Below are 21,752 nucleotides of genomic sequence, written 5' to 3'. Positions count from 1 at the left end.
CGCTGTGCTTGCGTAGAGTTCTCGGTCCTTCCCGTGTCATGCTGGCTTTCCAGCACACATTCATGATGTGTTCAGGAAAACCAGCATGATACCGGATACAGCACTGAGTCATTCAGCATAATATTTATTATGCAAATTTACCAGTCAGGCTTTTTTTTCCATGGGGTTGCACTATGAGGTGTAGGTGACTGGAGTAAACTTGCATCACTGTCATTTCCCTGGAGCCACAAGGAGATGACGAATGTTGAAGCATTATTCAGCTCAAAGTATTATCACTGCAAAAAGGCTTACTGCAGCCATGAGGGGATGCACCGTGCAACATTGCTTAGGTACACCTTGGCATTTAAACATTTCTAAACTGGCACTGCAGGGTCTAAGGCAGCCCAGTTCATGTCGAGTAAGAATCCTCTAGACAATTACAACACCAACATCCTCCTGTATCATCTAAAGGATGAAAGAGTTGATGGAAAGAGGCTGTTGTGACCCTGTCATCAGGATGCCTCAAAGCAAAGGGATAATTCATATTAGGGAACATTTATCGACTCCTCAGGGTTTAGTTTTGTTGATAATATGATATTATGAAGCATTATTTCATCTTCATATTTGACAGGAGTCAAGCCACTCATTGACGTAGCACATCCACTGTGAGACTTGAGGAGTTGTGCTGAAATGCCCCTGTGAGCATTACATCATCTCAAACAAGCCTTTTCATGACTTTTTCCATCATGAGTAATAAACGAGCCACTCTTCTCCACAGGAGGACTCCTTAACTTAAGTTTTCTTCCCAAGTGGAAGGCCATTAAAGTCACTTATTTAAATTAGGTGTCTTGTGCATCTTGAAATTTATTTCTGTAATTGTGTGTACCTCACTGAGAGGAACGGGCTGTTTGTGAACATGGAGTCCTCACAAAATGCATAATGAAGTGGATACAAACCATTTGTAAATCACTGAGGAAAAACCTCAATGATTTATTTACTTATTTACTGACTTTGTTGCATTTAACCCCTTATACTGAAATCTATGTAAAAAAGAAAAAAAACCCACTAACTTTAAATAGGGTCAGTTTATTATCTCTTACTGACAACATCATTGCACAGTTTTTTTCTTTTTGCTCCAGGCATGTTTCTGTTCTCCTTTCAGAATGAAACATCATATTATCAGTGAAATGAGTGACTACTTCCATAACTTACAAGACGCTCAGAGTAAAACTCCCACAACCAGTCACCACCAATGTCTCTCGAAGGCCACAATCTGAGCACTGATTATTAGCCAGAAATACTCCTACTGTAAGGAGGTGATGATTATTTGTTACAAACAGAAAGTGTGTAAAATCATCAAATTGTTTCTGTTTGTTGATGACTGAGTGAAAGTAAAATGTAATTAAGTTTACTAGAAACATTTTGCTGATATAAACTTACTGAACTTTATCTCACTAGTCACAAATGCATTGTGCAACATTTGGCTCTCAAAATAAACTCAAAACAGTGTTAAATGTCAAATAAAAACTATTAAAAATACATATTTCTCTTTTATATTGATCTTTTTATGACTCTGCCTCTGATGATTGATACTGTTTCCAATGTATGACCTAAGTGCTGAATGATAAAAACAATATGCTCATTCTCCAATAAATGTTAACTACATTTCTGGAAAAACAAGGAAATTGCTGTTATTTTCAAAATGAGAATAAAGACTCACTATGGCATGCTACAAATGAGCCTCCTGAATCCAGTAACATAAGGTGTGAATAAGTGCATGTGATAACATGTGATCAGATACCTGTACACACACAATCACACACACACACACAGGCACAGACTGGTGAGCAGGATGACATGCACCTGCACAGAAACACTCACCTCCCTAAAAGCAGGTGCCTGGCCCCTATTACTTCCAAATCAATTACACAGGCACACACTAATATCCCTGACCATGATTAGATTCAAATTGGTTACAGCAACAGCAATGGTTGATCAATACCCTAATTTACCAACAATCAATAAGCAGCCAGAGTAATAAAATATTGTTATGAGTGAACCATCTAAAAACACAGAAGGAAATAATAGAAAACCGCAAAGAGCTGTTAAAGGCTAATGAGCATAGATCAATTAATTGCTCTGTAAAACACGTGGCTCATGAAGAAAGACTGTATATGTGCAGTGTGACCTCACACACACACACATTGAACTTGCTTGTTATTATTTTTCTTTTCTGGAAAAAAGTTGCTTTACTTCTTTATATCTGTAGTAAAGTTTTCTTTTTATTACCCATTCTCACCTGAGTTCTAACTTATTTTTTATTACCTGTTCTACCATTTTATCACTGTTCTCCAAGTGTGGTTAAATTGTACCATAAATTCAGTGACTCTATGACTGCACTATCTTCACTGAAATGCCAGGTCAGAAAAGTCAACATGGTCCTTTCTTTCTTTCTTTTTTGAAACATGGATCAGGACCACTATCATATGTGGCTTGTGATAGTTGGACACAGTTATATTCTGTTATACCCACTCACACTGACTGCACTATATCACTCTGCTTCTCTACATTTGTTTGGATATGTCAGTCTTTCATAGGCCATCCAGGTCTAAAACCTTGCTATCCACCCCCAAATTGTGTTGCTTGACATGTACATATGTATCATTTTCACCATCTGGCTAATTCTGTCTCATACACTTGGAAATATGTCCCATACTCTCCTGCAATTTAACTCTGAACTGTGACTCATCTCTCTATTGCAATCCAGATATGGCTCTAAAATGTTCTAAATAGTGACTCTCACAGATAAACAGACAGCTCTGTTGAATGTCTTACTAACACAATGAATGGGAGTGGACATAAGCACATGTGAATAAATAAATAAAGTAAGTAAGTGACTCACCAGATGGTCGGTGGTTCAGATCCCTCCACTTCCAGGTAGTCATACTTCTCCTCTGTCTGGAAGTCTGTAAAGATGACAGAGATGGTGTCTCCAGGTTCGGCCAATAGGATCCAAGTACAGTCGGCCTGGTTACCATAGTTGCCGGGGTAACCGGGACTGGTCACCACCCCACTGCCGCCCCTCACAGTGCCCCCACATGTGTCCTCAGCTGTCAATCAAATCAGAGTGACAAATAGAAAACCTGGGTTAGGGAGAGGAGGAGGGACCGAGGGGCGGACTTTTTTTTAAATTCAATTTCTTGATTTTTGGATAAATGATTTTGATTTTCACCGCTATACAAGATTGGGCGGGTCAATTAACAAATGTATCCATCCAGGTTGTTTTCCAAATTGGCAATTAAGATGTAATTCTCTAATCAACCTAACATTATTCTTCAACCATTCAAGTTGATTAAAGGTCAGCCAGCCCAACTCCCCACATCTCTCCCTCTATGAGGTGATTTTTCTTAATTAGCTTAATTGCAGTATATTATTAAGTACACTCTGTGCTCTCAACTCTTAATGTTATTTTGTGGCTTGTATGTTAGAAATGGATGACTTTAATATTAGCAAACCATATTGTGAAAATATGGAGCTCTCACATCACACTTCAGATATGAAGCAGATATAAAAAATAATATACATCGTAATGTATAAACAGTTCTTATTTTATAGATTTTGGAGAATGACGCTGGTTTCTATTAGCCAGTTAGAATTGGGGGTGGGGTTTAGGGATTAGGCTGCAGTTCCTGTCACACTCAGAGCTGCTGTCCTCTCCTCTTATAACAAGGCATGTTTTCCTTTTATCCAATCACAGACCTCCGCTCTCGTCTCCTCCAATCGCCACCAAGGAACTTTAGAATTTACTTTTTCCAATTGGCTGGTTTAGTGGCAGTCTATGTATTGATCCTCGTTAGTTTCAAAACATATAGAACAGATGTGATAATAGATTTGCCTAATTTTCTGTACTGTTGATCACATCTGATTGATAGAATTATTCATAATTGATAGTAGTGCTGATTACTGTATAACAGATAAAGACACATGGATTGCGCTGTGCACACGGCATAAATTATACACATATAATTTATACAGTTACACTCACAGAGAAAAAAAACATACTACATTGGACCTTGTAGTGTCACTGGGACATTGGTTGTCTGGTTATCCATTAAAGAGACTGGGAACAATTTACTTTGTCAAAATTCTGTTGTTATTGTTTTTTCGAACCAATTGTATTAAAATAGATCCTTTAAAAAAGTAAATGGAGGTTTGTCTTAACATTTAGAAATGTATTCATCAAAAGCAAATTGAGCCCAGTCAAATATCCATTGCCCCAGTGATAAAAGATACAATGTTGAACTTTTTTTTTCTGAGAGCGTACAAGTCCAACTGTAAACATGGTATAAATTATACCTGTATAATTTATAGTTATACATAAAAGAGGCAATACTGTATGTAACATGTTCTTACAGCAGACATGCATTTTCCTACACATCAGTGAGTGCAATTTAGGATGACACATGATTTATATTACTCCACAACACTTCAGATGTTGATATCATCAGTTTTTAAAGAAGTAGGCTCCTGAACTGCACTCACTGATAAGCTGAAAAAGGCACATCCTTTATAAGAGTGTAGACAGGCACTGTCAGGTGTACATGCACATCCTCCGGTCTCATCCTTAAGAAATGCATGTACAGATGACAGAGATAAGGTAGGGACCAAGCCAGACTCCACCCACAGGAGGGGTAAAAAGAATAACTGTGGTCCAAGACTTACATCGAGCAACAGACAATAACCAATAGAAATGAATAAGACATTAGCAAAAGATATTAGAAATTGGACAGAACAGAGTGCACTGAGTAGAGACAGGAAATACATGGAGGCTAACAGGGGGGGAACATAAAGATAAAGAACAGAGACAAACAGAATTAGAGTGAAACGAAAAATAGAGAACCAGACTGAAATAGACAAAGGGTTGGTACAAAGTGTATCGGATAGGAAACGAGAAACATGATGAAACAAAATAAATGGTTTGAAATGAATTTCAAAATAGATTGAGCCATTATCAATAAATCAAAGTGTTGAAGTTAGGAACAAAACACACTCTTAATTTTTTTCTGTCTTATGTTTTGCTCATGAGATGAAAAACAAGGAGTGCATTGTCCCAAACTACAGGCTCTGATGAATTGAAAATGTACAGATGTGTAAAAGTTATTTATTCATTTATACATTCATTCGACCACATTCATATTGGTCCGCCAGACAGACAGCCAGAAAGACACACAGGCAGGCGGGCAGGCAGGCAGGCACCAAGAGACAGACCAGTCAGTTATCCAGATAGACACTCGTCCCACAGCTGGACAGTTAAGGAGATTTGTGTAAATGACCCAACACCTGAACCAAGACCTGCTGAGACCCCATCACCATCACACTTACAGCAGAGCAATGGTGCAGCACTGTGTGTGTGTGTGTGTGTGTGTGTGTGTCTGTGCGTGTGTGTGTGTCTGTGTGTGTCTGTGTGTGTCTGCGCCGTGGGAGAGAGTGCTGCTTGCGGGATGACAGCTGTCACAGGTTTATCATGACAACAGGACGTCTGCAAGCAGTGGTGGACATGCACCCGCATGCACGCACACACACGCACACACGCACTCATCCTGTCCTCCAGCCTATTGATGTGCCCCTGACAGTTGACAGACAGGTGGAAAGGCCTCAAGGTGCACTGATGTGTGGCTCTTATTAAAGAGGAGAAAATGAACTTGTAGAGTAAAACAGGCTGAATAAACAAGCGGGCAGCGCAGGACCTTTGGTGAATGTGACATTATGTCGTAGCATAAGGTCATTGTGCCATGATGTGCTCAGTCATGAGGTCTCTCAAAATGAGTTGCACGAAAATCAGTGTTTTATAATTACTTTCTATACAAGCAGATTAAAACACAACTATAGATCTGGAGAAAACCTGAGAGCTATGCAAGGATGATGACATAAATGCAATAATTTTAGCTGATGCAATGATGCATGATGTAATTAGGATCCTGGGTAATTCTGTTGTGTGTCATCTAGTAACAGCAGAGCTATGCAGGGAGAGCTTCAGGAGCAGCTGCTCTAATAAAAAGTGACATTTGTTGTGTGCTCACAGCGGCAGGGTGAGAAGTTCAGATACCTATAGCCAAAATTGATTACCTTCTGCTCAATCTGCATTTATCAGAAATGATATGGAACTTGTCGGCTTTCCATGTTGCACCTGCTAATTTTGTATACCGCTCACTCCTGCTCCATCAACTGTAATGGGACATCTGGTGCGACAGTGTTGAATATTACTGTGTCTACCTCATATCGTTGCCAGGTCCCATCACTTCCCTCTCTTTCTCAGTTGCAGTAGAAATTATCACAGAAAACATTAGTAGCAAATCACAGTGAACTATGTTTCATATCATCATTTTTCAAACATCATCTACATCTACACATTTTGGAAATCTGTAGCATTAGAACTGAGTTGAAGAATGAGATTTCATGAGTCTCATCAGTTTATAGCCTAAAATAATTAAATCCTATAAATCCTATTAGCATTTAATTTAATCTGTGCCTGTCAACTAAGGATGAGGTCTCTGCAGCTACATCTACTGCATGGATGGAGTTTTGCTTGAAAGTTGATAGAGCTGATCACTACCAAAAAGTGTGATAGTGAAGTCAGTGGTATTTCGAGATCAAAACACAGTTAAGGTTGAGCCCAAATCTGCATGCAATTGTTAGATTAAAGTAACCTTATTAAGGATTATGGTTATCCCTAAATCTGCCAGTTAGATCTTAATAGCTTTGTGAAAAGCTCTGTAGTTCCAATCTCTTATTTATCTTGTACAATTCTGTTTTAAAGTGTCTTATTTTGTTTTTCCAGGAGACAGACTTTTTATTTACCCATCTGTTGAACACAGGTTGACATATGACTAACAAAATCAACTTTCATTTTGATCGCAGCTGGCCCCTGACTCTGGGTGTGCTCTTAGAGTAAAGTTAGAGACTGAACATGACTAACTAAAAATTAATCCAAAAAATGAACCAGAACGTGAGACTTTTGGTTCTTAACATTAAACTGACAAATATGTCACTATGTTTTGACTTTTATTAGAGGCTCTATTAAAGGTTCGATAATAATCTTAGGTACTTCCTGTGGTATTACATGAAAAAAAAGATAAATGAACATATAGAGGGGGGAAAAAGCTTCTTTCGAATCAGTGTTAACAGTAATCTGATTTCTTCATGGTGGCTAACGTGAGTAAATCTATAGGTAAGTGAGTTCATTGCAATGTGGCAGCAGTGGTCTGCTGTGATCTGCTCTTTGCTTTTCTTTTCAGACCGCAACCTGGGGAGGCTGGACTCATGCTTATGCCCCAGCGCACTGACCCACAGGAGGAGGGAAAGTGCATGTGGAGGAGGGCGCTATATGTGTTAGTTTGACTGTGACTCTGTGTGTGTGTGAGAGAGAAGAAGAGAGAAGGAAAGAGAGCGGTAGTGTTGGCCATGTTGCCTTCATTTCTTATCACATCAATGGGAGAGTGTTGCCCTTTTCTGTGCCTCTTCATCCTTGGCTCTCTCTAGTTGTTGCTGTAGCACCACCTCTCCTCTTTTCTTCCCCACTGGCTAACCGCTCACTACACACCAGCTCTTCCCTTTTCTGCATTAGGATTATTTTTATAGTATAGCAGCACATCTCCTCCTCCCTCCTCATCTTTTCTCCCTTTACTCTTCTCCTCCCTCCCTCCCTGTCTCCCCGTCTCCCTCTGTTCTCCCCTCCATGCTTCCTTCTCTCTTCCTCATTCATCCTCGCCACTCACCCTCCCAACCCTCCCCAACTCTCCTCATCTCACCCTCCCTCGCTCCTTCTCTCTCATGGCCTGGGGTGCTTTGATCACTCGTTCTTAGCCTCCTTATCCTGTCTCCCTCTCTCCCATCCGTTCATCCCCTCTTCCCCACTGTGCTGTCATCAATATCGCAGTCATCTGAGGATTCCTTCTTTATCTATCTCTGTTTTCCTGTCTTTCTTTAAGATCTTACTCTCTCTGCATTTCACTCTCCATCTTTCACTCTCTCTCTCTCTTCCTCCCCCCCTCCCTCTCTTTCTGCTGATTGATTTTATGTTTAATGGCTTTTCTGGCCTCATCTCTTTTTTTCCACTTGCTGTTTCTTCCCCCTCTTCCTTTCCTTCTGTCCCATAACTCTATCCCTTCCCTGCATCACTTTGATAGGCAGATCACTATCACTATCAGATTTGTACACACACACACACACACACACACACACACACACACACACACACACACACACACACACACACACACACACACACACACACACACACACACACACACACACACACACACACACACACACACACACACACACACACACACACTTCAATCACAGAGGACCCAGTGTGCTGTCAGCCTCTAAGGATTATGGGCCATCTACATCATCCTCTCCTCTTCTCTGTCTTCAGGCTGTATCCATCCATCCCTTCTGCTCTCTTATCTACATCCACCCACCTATCCATCAACCTCTTGCCCCCCATATGCTGTAAAACTGAATATATATAGCCACCCCTTTTTCTACCTCATCACTCCTTCCATACCTTTCATGCCTCACTTTACCTGCCATGAATGACAGAGCAGACAGGGGAAACTGTTTAACATACGCACATAAATGATCCACCTTTATTTTTCTTTTTTTTTAATGATGCACTTTTTTTTTTAAATTTCCTCCTGGTCTGAGGTGCTGCCAGACACTTACAAGAGCACAGAAGATGCGATATCATTGAGAATCTGATCTTATAGCCAGCACCATCAGATCCACATAACTAGTAATGGAATTGGTGGTATCATGAACACAATCCAACTTTGCTCTCGAATGCAGTGTGCATACAAAAAGGCGGAGTGGAAACCAAATGAAATGTGATTGCAACTCATACAATCAGATTTTCAGGATCAGATTACAGATAAATCATATTGCAAACCTACATATAAGCTCTCTACCTATATATCTATAGTAAATTACTTTGTGCTCCAGAGTCAGGAGTGCAATGTTTGTCCTCCCAAAGGAAAATCAAGTCATCTGAGACATAACTTGAAACTCCCCTTCTGACCAACACATGTTTGGTTAGGTTCAGGGACAAAAAGCCATAGCTACATTTAGAGAGTCCTTCATTACAGTTGAGGAGTCATTGTGGTCAACCGTCTTAGGAAACAGGATGTAAGTAGTGGTCTCCCATGGCAGTGTCCATGGTTTTGTGTTCCAAATGAACCACTTCAACAGTGCCACACTGTTTCTGCATTGCTCTTGATAAGAGTCACAGGCCCACTGAGGGCTTTGTTATGTGAATTTAAATGTGTCGTTTTTGGCCATTGGTTTGACAGTCTCCATAGAAACACCATGCGTGGATGTTCTGGCTTTTGTTTGTCTGTTTTAATGAGTTTTAACTGCCCATATAGACTTTGTGTTTTTATTCTCTGTACTTCTACAAGAAGCATTTGCCTTTGATGAAGCTTCAGCCCCGCGCTGTTTGTAATAGGATATCTGGCCATTCTTCAAGGGTAACCTGGTGTTTAGTGGAGCGCACACAGAAATAGAAATCAAGCGTAAGAACTTCCAGGAAAGATGTCTGACTTAATCTAGTTGTTCATGAAATGATTTGAGTTGATTTAGTTGTGTATATGGAAAATGATGCATCAAGATGACAGTGTTTGCACCATCTGGTCTTATAAAATGGACTCGTATTCCTTGGCTGCAACTCAACCATGCAACAGACATGTGGGCTAAAAGGCATCCATCTTTTTGCCAAATGTAAACCCATCTGGATGCAGAACAAATTGTAATATCAGACATTACTTTTTCACATATACAGGTTTTATCCTCTTCACACCTACCGTGTGCCATTGTGTCATTGCAGCCCTGTCACAAACAACAGCCTTGGAAACAGTTGCCAGGATGAAATCTGTGGATACTTTTGAAGCTGCCGTTTTGTTTGGTTAACATCTAGCTTGTCTGAATTCTGTCTCAGTTGGTGTGCTTCAACTTATGACCACTGTTTGCTGATGCAATGGTTTGTCATGACCGGAGACTGCTCCTACTCAGGTATTCATGCATCAACTGTTGTGTCTTTAGAGCGCTGCTGCCGCATTTTGCTTTGAAAACTTATGAAAGTGATGACTGTCAAACCACACTTAAAGCACACAAATATCCACATTCCACTTTGTGTGACTCATCCATTTGGCTGCCTCTGTGGCTGTGATTTACTAACTTTAAAGTCAACTCTTTTAACATGATTCACCCATAGTTCTTTAATCGTGTTTTATATTGCTGCTGTATTTTTCTATCACTCACTTAAAGCATATTAGAAACATATTGCTCGCTGTCCTCTGCTTGCCAGCATTACATTTTGGACCAAGAGTCCTAGCATTTACACACACAGACACACACACACACACACATACACACAACTAGTAACCATGGTGACCTTCAGATCCTCCCACCATCTGTCCACAAATCAAAGAACAGATGCTGTCTGCCAGTCAACTAACTGCCCGACATTTAGACCAATTAGGGCAGAAAAGTGATTTAATGATAGATCACCAGAAGGAGACATAAAGCGTGAGAGGGTACGGACTGATAGAATGATCGCTGTCATGATTATTATTCTTACAGTAACGTCACCAACCTGACTAGGTGAATCATGTTTGCTGGTGAGAGATACAATTTGATTCTCATTACAGTGTTATTATTCTCCTCTCATTATTGATACCTTCTGACCCCACTACTGACTTCACCTGACTCATGTCAGAGAGGCGATATCAGAAAATACCTTGGCAGAATATTTCATTTGAAACACTACTGCAGCATCTAGGGCAATAATGTCATCCTGATTCTCTGTCGAACCTACTGGGGAATTTCTCTGTTCACTAACCTTGTCAGCTGACAGAATCAGACCCTGTGCATCCTGTGTGTAAAGTTGTACGATGCTCTACTGTGCCTCCCACTTGCACCAACAAAAACATAGTAGAACATAAAAACAAGAGATTTTTAACCAAAATGAGAAATGATTGGGAAATGGTAAAGAGGAAAAACGTAGCAAGATGAGAGTAAACAAAAAAAAGGGGTTGAATAGAAAAGACAGACGGCCTCTCTAGCCATCACACTGCAGAACAGTAATGAGATGGATGAGGCCGGTGTACCTGTTTTCTCACTTGGTCATTAAACAGAGTTTCTAAATTATCAACCATAATGACAAACTGCTAAAGTTGTGATTTATAAGTATCGCCCCTCATTCATTTAGCCTCCTCTCTCTCCGTCTCTGTTATTCTCTGAGAGCAAGTGTGTCCGTTTGTGTTTGACAGTGAGTGTGTGTTCACCTGCGTCTGTCCCCAGGTTTGTGTATGTGCCTGCCTATTTGAATGTGCTTTCATCCGTGTGTGTGGGAGAGACAGAGTGAGAGAGAGACCCTGGGTGTCTCTGAGTGTTAAATGTCATCCCTGACATCTTAAACAAATAGCTGCATACTGAGAGTTTAACGCATCACAGCCCTGACGAAATACATTCCACTCTTGTCTCTCTTTTCTACAGCCAGACTCACTTCTCCTCGTCTCTCCTTTCCTCCCACATCCTTCACTTTTTGCAGCCTGCAAGGGCATTTGTTAAACACTCACACACAAATATTGCCTAATGTGTTGAAAGAGCATGCTAAACCAACGGTGCTGCATGATGTGCTGGAAAGTCTCAAAATAACTCAAATGAAGGTACTCTCAAAATGAGTTAGTCACAATGTGATCAAAGAATGATTGCAAAATGCTGTGTGCGTCATGGTGTGACATGATTTGACATGATCTAACACACCTTCCTGCCAACTACAGAGAAAGGCGATGCAAATGTGTACATCAGTCAGAGACACTTAAGTCATGGACTTGATCATATAATCCCTCCACCGCATAATGGTACAGAATCAAAGGTATTTGAAAACATGAGCATTTACAGCCAAGCAAGACAAAAACACTCAAGTTGAAATTACAGAAGGAGGAGGCTGAGGTGGTGGATGCAATTTCAGCACAAGATGTCCACCTAAGCTGAAGGGAGTGCAGCTTTTCTGCTCTGCATGAACTAATACAAAGACGCATTGCATGCAAACTAACATGACACGCCCCTTTTTCGGGCTGTTCCACAGATCAATGTTGGAACAGCATGAAACTAGTGGCACAGGAGAATGATGCAGATTCACTCAATATATACACTGGAATGTAGAGTAATTGAAAACAATGATTTTAACTCAATGTTCAACTTGTCACGTAATAATTAATTATAGTTATCACATGCAATGTAACTGTTTTATCAGAGAGGACACACACAAGTTGGCAGACACAAAATGATGAAATGAAATAAAAATGCCACGTTATGAAAAGTGATGTGTCTTTCTAAAAAGAGAATTATTAGATTAGTGTCACTAAGTTTAGTCACAGTAATAAGGTACTGTCACAAGAACTTGATGGCAAAATGCCTCACGTCTCTAATCTCTCAAAATGCTTATGAAACAAATCTTAAGACCATCACTTCCAAATAGTTTCTGACAGGCCATCTATACTCTGAACAGACTTGAAAAGGCAACGGCAATTCATCTTGACACAGATCAACCACAACCATGAAGTCAGATCTGTATGCTAGTCTATATCTAGTTGACATTCAACCATACGTAATCAATACACAGACGCAAAGATGCTGGTCAATATTAGTAAGAAAAAGTCAGCAGGTTGATCACATGTACCACCTCTAAACCCCATCACTCTTTCTCTCCGTGACCTTTTCTGCTTGCCCTGATCAATACTTCAGCATTGAAATATGCAAATCAGCACTAAAAGTAACAAGTTATGCCACAAGAGATCAGCAGGACAACAGTGTTTACATTAACATCTGGTACAGTCTTCAATGGCTGTACATGAAAAGAAGACGGTGGCTAACAAAACGACAGAATGAACACTGGATGTTCAATTGGCCAAATAATTGTCTGTCTGTGGATGTCTGCTGCATGGCACATAAAGACTGAGCAGGAAGAGAAGAGAGAAGAGGATGAAGGACCAAAGTGATCTGTGTGATGGAGACTGATAGAGAGAAAAGACAAGGAGCAGAGAGAGTGGAGGGGAAGTGCAGCAGCATCTATGATGACTTTTAGACTCGCATTCAGTCTTATATGGTGAAAATAGAAAGTAACAGAATAAGAGCAACAACAAAACAAAGAGATGCTCGTGCTTGTGTGTGTGTGATTACTGTCTCTGCTTTTATCTGTGTTTATGGTTTTTTGTTGCTTTTTAAAGCAATATTATAAACCTTTTTTTGAAGTGCTTCATGAATAAATTCGATTTAACCTGACCCATGCAAAAGAGAGACAGAGAGAGAAAATAAAAGACAATCACAAACATAAAATGGTGCCCAGGTTTTTTCTGATGTCCACTTTGTAATTTCAATATTGAAAATAATTAGACGCTTTGCTCTTGAGCTGCAGTATGTGCGTGCATTCATTAAAAAATAACAAACTATTTTTACTGTGATGTCAAAAAACGTAATTTTGAAAATGAGAGCTACAAATAAAGACATAAGGAGGCCGAGATGTTCAAGAAGTGACTCTAATGAATGGCCACAGAGATGAGGAAGGATTGTGACAATGTTCCATCTATCCCCATCACTCAAGACCGTTAACAGCAGCAACTATAGAGCTTTTTGAGGACAGACCCATCCATACAGATGCATTAAGTTACAATTTGGGATGTGGTATCTATCATCCAGCTGTCATAAAATTCTGGAGAGTGGAGAAAGAGGCTGGAGTGAGAGAGCCGGATGCAGAAGGAGAAGAGTGAGAGAGAGACATGTTAGCTCAGGGAAAGACAGATGACATAGCAAACCAAGATGATGACAGATGATTTAATGAAGAACTGACTGGCTGGAAGGAAAGAAAACCAATTAGAAGACAAAACAGAAGCAAAAGGAGAGAGAGAAAGAGATAAAGGAAGAAAATAATGAGAAGGGAGATGGATGAATGTTGGATGGAGATGGATCAGGACAGCGATTGAGAGGATTAGAAGAACAACAGTGAGGTGAGGAGAGAGATAGAGGAATAAGAATAAAGATAAAGAGCAACACAAGAAACAGGTAGAGACGCCCCGATAAACTCAAGTGTGATGCAGACAGAGACAGGAAAGGAGAAAGAAAGATCAGCGGACAGAACGATTTGAAGATAAGAATTTCAGATAGTATCACATGAAATAGAGAAATAGCAGGATTTGAGCATTGCAGGGTGTGTGTGTAGGTGAGAGAGCGATGGAAATGGGGAAGGAGCTTGTAAGGACTGAATGATGATGAGAATGCCCTTTAAAGATGAAGAAGAGGTGAAAGAAAACCTCCAAAATGTTTAACCGATGCTTACTTTGCAAAGAATTGAGTTTCAGATCTGCAGTTTAGGAATTTGGAAACAAATTAAGTACATTTATTCAACCAACATTTGTTAGAAGAATGGACACATAAAAGGGAAACCCAAGGATTCTGAGTGCAATTCCAGGGCCGTCTGCCTGTCTGGGCCTGTATGTATCTAGCCGTTACCCACACAGTGACTGAGTATTTTGAACTCCTCTTCACGTGTGGTTTTGTCTCATTCTGTCGCTCTTGAATGTTTAATGGAAGGAGAGAGAGCAAAGTGCAGGACATTTTCGTTCTACTGCTGCCTGAAGCGCCCTGTTTTCCCATTTTCCATCGCTTTTCAAGGTTTTGTTTTTCCCTCCACTTCTTATAGCATCCTGGAATCTGACCTTGAATTCAGTTCTAATTCAAAGCAGTTACTCACATGAATGTTGCATGCACAGCGTTGCCGAAGGATCGAACACGAGTAAAGCCTTATTCATCTTTACATCCCATTCCGCCCTCTCTCTGTATCCTCCCCACCATCTTTTCTAGGAATGTTCCCTTTCAAGCAGTATTAAACATTTCAAGATCAATCCGGGAACTGCCTGGTATCTAGATGTGTGTGTGCTGCCTGTATGGACATGCATGAAAATATGTATCTGTGCATGTCCATTGGTGGGTAGCATGCATTTATGAGTATCTGTGAGTTGGTGTGAGTTTGAATTATTTATGAGGCCAAAGTGCTCCTGTGGGAGAAATGCAACGCAACACGTATATAATAATTTATTCACAACATGTCTCTCTATGTTTGAAACATCTATTGCCTGAAGGAAACGTAAGTATTCAAACCGTAAACCTGGACACTGTGAAACACATTTTAATAACATACTTAATACCTAACTAACATATCCACAAACCATTACCTTCACGTACTGATATGCAGCTTTAGTGTAGAGCAATGGCATGTCTTTACCCTGACCTGCACATTAAACATTGTACAGCATGACCATTAGACCACTCATCGAAAGAGCTGGCACATTTCCTAACTCAACGCAACATTGTTTAATATTACTGTATGTAATCATCAACTTCCCCGTCTGTGATATCTAAGCATTGTACTGTATGACCCCCTTGCCCATACTAGTCAACGTATGGATTTGCCTATATTATTTATTCCTGTATAGAATACATTTCTAATTGTCACAGCACTTTAAATGTACAGTATTGCATGCATGAATGCAATTCACTGCATTTTATACACATTGTACAGATGGTAACTAAGAGCAAATTATACTTTCTGATGTTAATTCAATCATCTACCCATGCCAAAAAGCTTGCACTATACATGCAGACTGTATGCACCACCTACTCAGCCACTCCGTGTAATTTTGACAGATTTGATGCATTGCTACTGTCTGTATCTGCATCCAGTTCTATATTGTTTCAGTAATTTTAGATGCAAATAAAGTCATGCTTTCTTTTTTATACTCTTGTGGATTTCTTTTTTGTCTCACATGTCAAAAATGTTGGGAGAGGCTTTTGAGGCTGTGCACTCGACACTAGAAATCCATGCTTATAGCTAGGCAATGGTGAGTGATTAAATTGAGACAGACAGGCCAGGCTGACAAGCTGTGCCAGGGTGCATACTCAGCCGTTACTAATGCTTGTGGAAATGTCTCCTAATTGTTTGATTTAGCCTGATTCCATGCATTTACACAAGAATATTGTGTCTGTGCGCCTGTGAGTATTGCTTTAATGCAATGTGCTTTTCATTAACATGGACTATCATGTGTATCTGTGTGTACTTCTGTGACCATGAATAATTGCAATTGTGTGAGATAGTGTCTTTGTTTTATAAACATAGATAGTTGTATTTGTATGTCGAAGAATGTGTGTGCTTACGTGCGCGCGTGCATGGGTGTGTGTGTGATAAAGGGTGTGTATCTCTGAGTCATGCATAGGTGAACAGCCTGATTGCTTGCTACATTGTGAATGAGTCAGTCATGCATGTTGACTACTGATATACATACCAGCACCCAATGGAGAATGTGTATGTGTGTGTGTGTGTGGCCATGTCTGAGTGCCATACAGCAAGAGCAGTGTATGTTGCATATAGTATGTAGGCACGTACTTGTGCATGTATGTCCACACATACATATGTTTATTTTTGCATCAGTACCGACTCATTCCATGTGTGTCCATGTGTGTTTGCTCTAAAATAGCATGTAAAATGCAGCCATGCCTAGTTTAACTAAATGGTTGCCCTGAGGCCGCTCTAAACAAGCAAATCATGTGTAGTGGCATGTCTTCAGGGACAGTGCCTGTGTGTTTATGTAATTGTAAGTGTAAGTGTGATATGTGTGTATTGTTGCTATGAGAAAATGAATATGAATGACTATATTCATGTCTGTACAGTGGAGCATGGCATGTCATCTATTTTCATTCAGCAGTGAACGGTAACCATAGTGAGAATCACATGTCAAAGTTGTCATAATTGTGGTATGGACCACCTCAGCAGTAGCTGCAACTGAAGGATTCTACATGTAGAAAATATCAGAAACTGTATTTCAAACAACAGCGTATTTAAAGATTCATTATTTACAATTTGTAGGTGTCGCACATATAGTATTGTACAACTCAACTCAGCACTGCAACATGTAACTAAACCCCCCACGCAGTTAAGGACTGGTCCCAAACGAGGCCCTGACATTTTATATATGATAAGAAAATAATAAATGCATTGATCACCAAAATTGCACACTAATAGAAGGAATCGACCCCATACTGGAACATAGTTCTGATTATAGGAGGAGCTGCCCTACCAGGTGAGCTAAATGCTGCTTTTGATATGTTATTGTGTCTTCAGTCTTTAAGAGTTGCCCAGCTGTAAGTCAGCTGGCCCCAACCGACTTTTTTTTTCCTTTTTCACGCGGCCACCTCAGTCGCGCCTTCACGCGGCCGCATCTTCACGCGGCCGTCACTGCCCCCACGCCCCCACCAACCCACACTGTAAATCATTTAAAAACAAGAGACAGGGAACAGTTCTGTTTGTGAGTATGTCAGAAAAAGTATAGCCTGGAGAACTGCTTGTAACTTTTTTTTAGAAACATTCCAACACATCTCCTGTCTGTGAATCCATGGGGGGCTGGATCGTTTCCTATGCTTTCATAGTAAAAAGTACAACTTTTGGATAACTCTGCGGATGAAGGTGTTAAAAATTCAGCACTACAGGTGGAGGATAGTTAAAATTCTATAATTCCACAGCTCCGACTCTTTCATCTTTATCAGAGGACGTGCGCTGTTTTCAACACTTGCCTGCCTGTCGCTCTAACTGTCTGCCCATCTGTCATCTCTCTATTTGCAGGTAGACTCCCATCTTGGCCAACTACCTTTATGTATCTCATTCCACATATAATATTTAGAGCATGTGTGTAACACCAACTACAAGTAGCAAAGTCAGCCAGTAAAGTTGTGTGTGTTTATTTCTGCACGTCTCCTCCTCTCTATCTATCTGTCAGCAACAGAATCTCCTTATGCTAAAACTTTATTATGCATGCAGATGGAACGTCTAAACAGCGGTCTCCGTGGTAACCCAAAACACATCCATCATCGTCACCATGACAACCAGGGATGGAGATGTCAATCAGCAGTGTCCCAAGGGAACCTGGAATAAGCCTTTACATCCGCATCTGACCCAACACGCCTGCGTACACACACATATGCACAAATGCACAAATGCACCTGAAATGACACACACTTGTACGCACCCACCCAACAGCTGGATAGGGCATTAACCATCACAGTATATCTGCTTAAGTGTCCACACGACTTTCTGCACACAGACACGCAAAAACGCATGGATATTAAAGTGGGCCATGACCACATACATCATAAACTGACATAGAGCAGGTTGGTGCACAAGGGCCCTTTACCAGCAGGGGGCTGCTGAGCAGATGGTTTAAAGGAAAAAAAAAACACAGGCGGCTACTTCTTCAGGGTTTTCTATGGAGACCTGCTCACAGCAGCTGAACATTTTCAAACCTGAAGTTGTTAATAACCCTCTAAGTTTGTTCTAGCCCAAAACCTTGGGTAACAGTGAGAGTGCTCAGTAAAATTGTTCATTAATTCAGATTTTTGTTATATGGTCATGACAGCGTTACAGCTGAAAGGATGAATTATCTATGCTCTCAGCCCATCTGTACTGTTGTTTTATGATGCGCTCAAATAAAATATCAACAAAAGCCAAAAGTTTTGCCCTGCATCTCCACAACTTACTTTCTCTTGTTCTCTCTGGAGTGGAAGGCTAATGAAGTTTTTCCTCTCTGTTTCTCACAGACATGTCCTGGCCATAACCTTTCCCCCCTCTGCCTCTCTTCCGTTCACTCTATCTCTCCGTATCTCCCTCTCCTTCTTGCTTTTTCACCATCCCTCCCTCTCTCTCAGATTAAACTGTCTATCCTGCTGTCCCCCTTGAAATCCCCTGTTACACACCACCTCAGGCTGTGTGTGTGTGTGTGTGTGTGTGTGTGTGTGTGTGTAAGCCAGACACGGTAGCTGAGCATTAACCTGTCAAAGTATCAAGAGACAGGGGAAAAAGAGAGCAAGGAAGAAAAATTGAGGGAGGGTGAGTGACAGAGAGAGAAACAGAGAGAAGAAAGAGTCGGGTCAGTAGATCCAGAACTCTACATGTTGCTAGGTAGCGGAGCTGGTTCAGTTCCCGTTACATTTTCTCTTCCAGATCTACACCGATCAGCCATAACATTTAGACCACCTGCCTGATAATGTCTTGGTCCCCCTTTTGCTGCCAAATACGCAACAGACTGCAATACACTGTGTATTCTGACACCTCTCTATCAGATCCAACATTAACTACTTCAGCAATCTGAGCAACAATATCTTGTCTGTTGGATTGGCTTCACTCCCCACAAGTATCAGTATCATGACCCTGTGGCCAGTTCACCTCTGTTCCTTCCTCAGACCACTTTTGATAGATACTGACCACTGCAGACCAGGAACACCCCACAAGAGCTGCAGTTTTTGAGATGCTCTGACCCAGTCATCAGTTTGGCCCCTGTCAAACTCGCTCCAATCCATACACTCCATTTTTCCTACTTCTTCCACATCACCTTTGAGGACAAAATGTTCACTTGCTGCCTAATATATCCCACCTACTAACAGGTGCCATGATGAAATGTTATTCAATGTTATTCACTTCACCTGTCAGTGGTCATAATGCTATGCCTGATGGGTGTATAGCACATGCAATCTGTCTTTACAGACACACACACTATTAACAGCAGATATGTTTGTCAGTGCCAGAGTCCTGACAACATAATATGATATCCCTTTTCATAACAATATCACATAGATCATCTGTCTGCTGATGACACTGCTTATGTCCATATATTCATGATATTAAACAATAAATCTCAAGAGCCACAGGTCATGAAATTCAATACTATCCTACTGTAACAAACCGAATGTGCTTCATCTCCCCATTTTATTTTATTTGTATTTTTACTTTATTTTATTTAAAAACAAGACAGCCGATGATTATATGCTGTCCCTTATTTGTGGATCTGGTCTCTCAACTATTGCCATTGTCATCATTTTGTATCATATTTGACACATCAACAGTCCTTAATTAACATTCACAGGCCTAAGCTAAATCAAAGGTTTCACTCTTCCTTTTCAAGATTTTTCGCACCATCGCTCAATTACACATTTCTCTGAAGTCATTCATATCCGCACATTTAACACCGACACTGAGTCTTCTCTGTCCAAAAATCTCATGTTCACACAACTAATAATTACAACACAAATCAGTCTTTAAAACTTTACACAACTGAAGGGATTTAACAAATCCACCCCCTTAGTGACCATGTAAATACAGAATTTGCAGTTTATGCAGCAGCTTCTTTGTGTTATTGTGGCACCCATGATTATTGTTCCATTGTCAACGTACAAGACTGATTTGCTTGTTACAGCAGCCATGTGTATCTTATAGATGTGACTAAGCAGCCATGACTAATCTTCAATCTTTAATTCCCCCCTAAACAACAATGAAGTACATGTGCAAGGGTGACACATAAACATACTAAAACCCTGTGTATGCACATTGAAAACACACACAAGGTGTATAGGGACTTTACAACTGGATTCAAATATTAATCTATGTTGCAGGACCTCATACAAGAGCAGGGGCGAGAAAAGCAATGTGCATAAGGCGATAGATTATGCATGTATGTGACATTCAAATAACAATAGCCATGTGGGACCATTACAAACAGCTACAGCAGATGAGCAAATTAAGGACATGACCAACACTCCAGTGGTCAAGTGCAACATGAGGATGCTCATTGAATAAAATGAGATGCATGTATGAGTATGAAATGAAATGTTGCCGTGTGCAGGCACTGCGGTTGTGCAGCTGTGTAAAATGACTTATATGGTGCAAAACAAACATTGGTGCCATCACAGAGACAACTCACTGACCATAATAACACATAATGCAGAGGGGTTCTGACTGCGCTGAGGAATTTGTACAGTGAATTTCCCCTTATAGACCATATGAGTCTCATCGAGACTCGTTTCTGAAACCGGAGGTTATTATTTTTTTTCCTCATGGGTTATTGGCAGCTACTGATCCTTTCCTGTCTAATCAGACACATCTCTCACAAAATCACAAAGAAAGCTGTGTCCAAGGAGATACTGTGGGCGGGGCACTGATGAGGTATCTAAGCGGGCATCAACACCATTTTCAAATGAAAAAATTCTGCCAGGCTGCTCCACATTTTAATATACAGTATATTAAAAAAAAGCATTTTAGGATTATTATGTTAAAGAGAATGGATATGGAAGAGTACTGCATATAGGCAGTACAAGTTTGGAAAAAAGAAGAACTTGCTGTCCTGAAAATCCATTGCACTGTTGGCCACAAACCTTATGCACACGCAGACACACGCACACACGCACGCACGCACGCACACACAGACACTGTGAACATCCTGGATCGTTTTGTGGCTAAATGAACCCCTGCTGACAACAGCACTGCTACTGTGCTGTGTGTGTGTGTGTGTGTTAGAGTGTGAGAAGGAACATTGTGAGAGAGAGTGTGTGTGTGTGTGTGTGTGTGTGTGTGTGTGTGTGTGTGTGTGTGTGTGTGTGTGTGTGGCACCCTGGCTAATGCATGCAAAACAAGTATCAGGAATTTTGTGGTGTGCACTGTATTGTGCATTTGTGATGTGTTGCAATGCCAGCAGACCAAGAAGTTAAAGGAGCCATCATGGTGAACACATCTTTAAAGCAATCACTTTACACTTAACTAATGTACATCTGACACAACATTCTGCTGGCTGAAACAAACCTCGTTCTGTTCTGTGCTTTGAGTCAATCTGTGCTTGTAA

The 21,752-nt window shown here is 40.6% G+C and overlaps 1 protein-coding gene across 1 annotated transcript in view; it reads right to left on the bottom strand.

Annotated features, from left to right (window-relative positions):
* Nucleotides 1-21,752, bottom strand: part of csmd3b (CUB and Sushi multiple domains 3b) — a 328,749-nt gene that overhangs the window by 156,693 nt on the left and 150,304 nt on the right. The window contains exon 6 of the mRNA XM_085791506.1: nucleotides 2,882-3,089. Within this exon, the coding sequence (XP_085647632.1) occupies nucleotides 2,882-3,089 (208 nt within the window). The remainder of the gene's footprint in view (nucleotides 1-2,881; nucleotides 3,090-21,752) is intronic.

This window comes from Trachurus japonicus, chromosome 11, assembly GCF_045865225.1.
Source record: "Trachurus japonicus isolate A0001 chromosome 11, Traja_1.0".
Lineage (NCBI taxonomy): Eukaryota > Metazoa > Chordata > Actinopteri > Carangiformes > Carangidae > Trachurus > Trachurus japonicus.
Note: the sequence above shows the minus strand (reverse complement) of the source record. Positions and strands in the feature narration are given on the sequence as shown.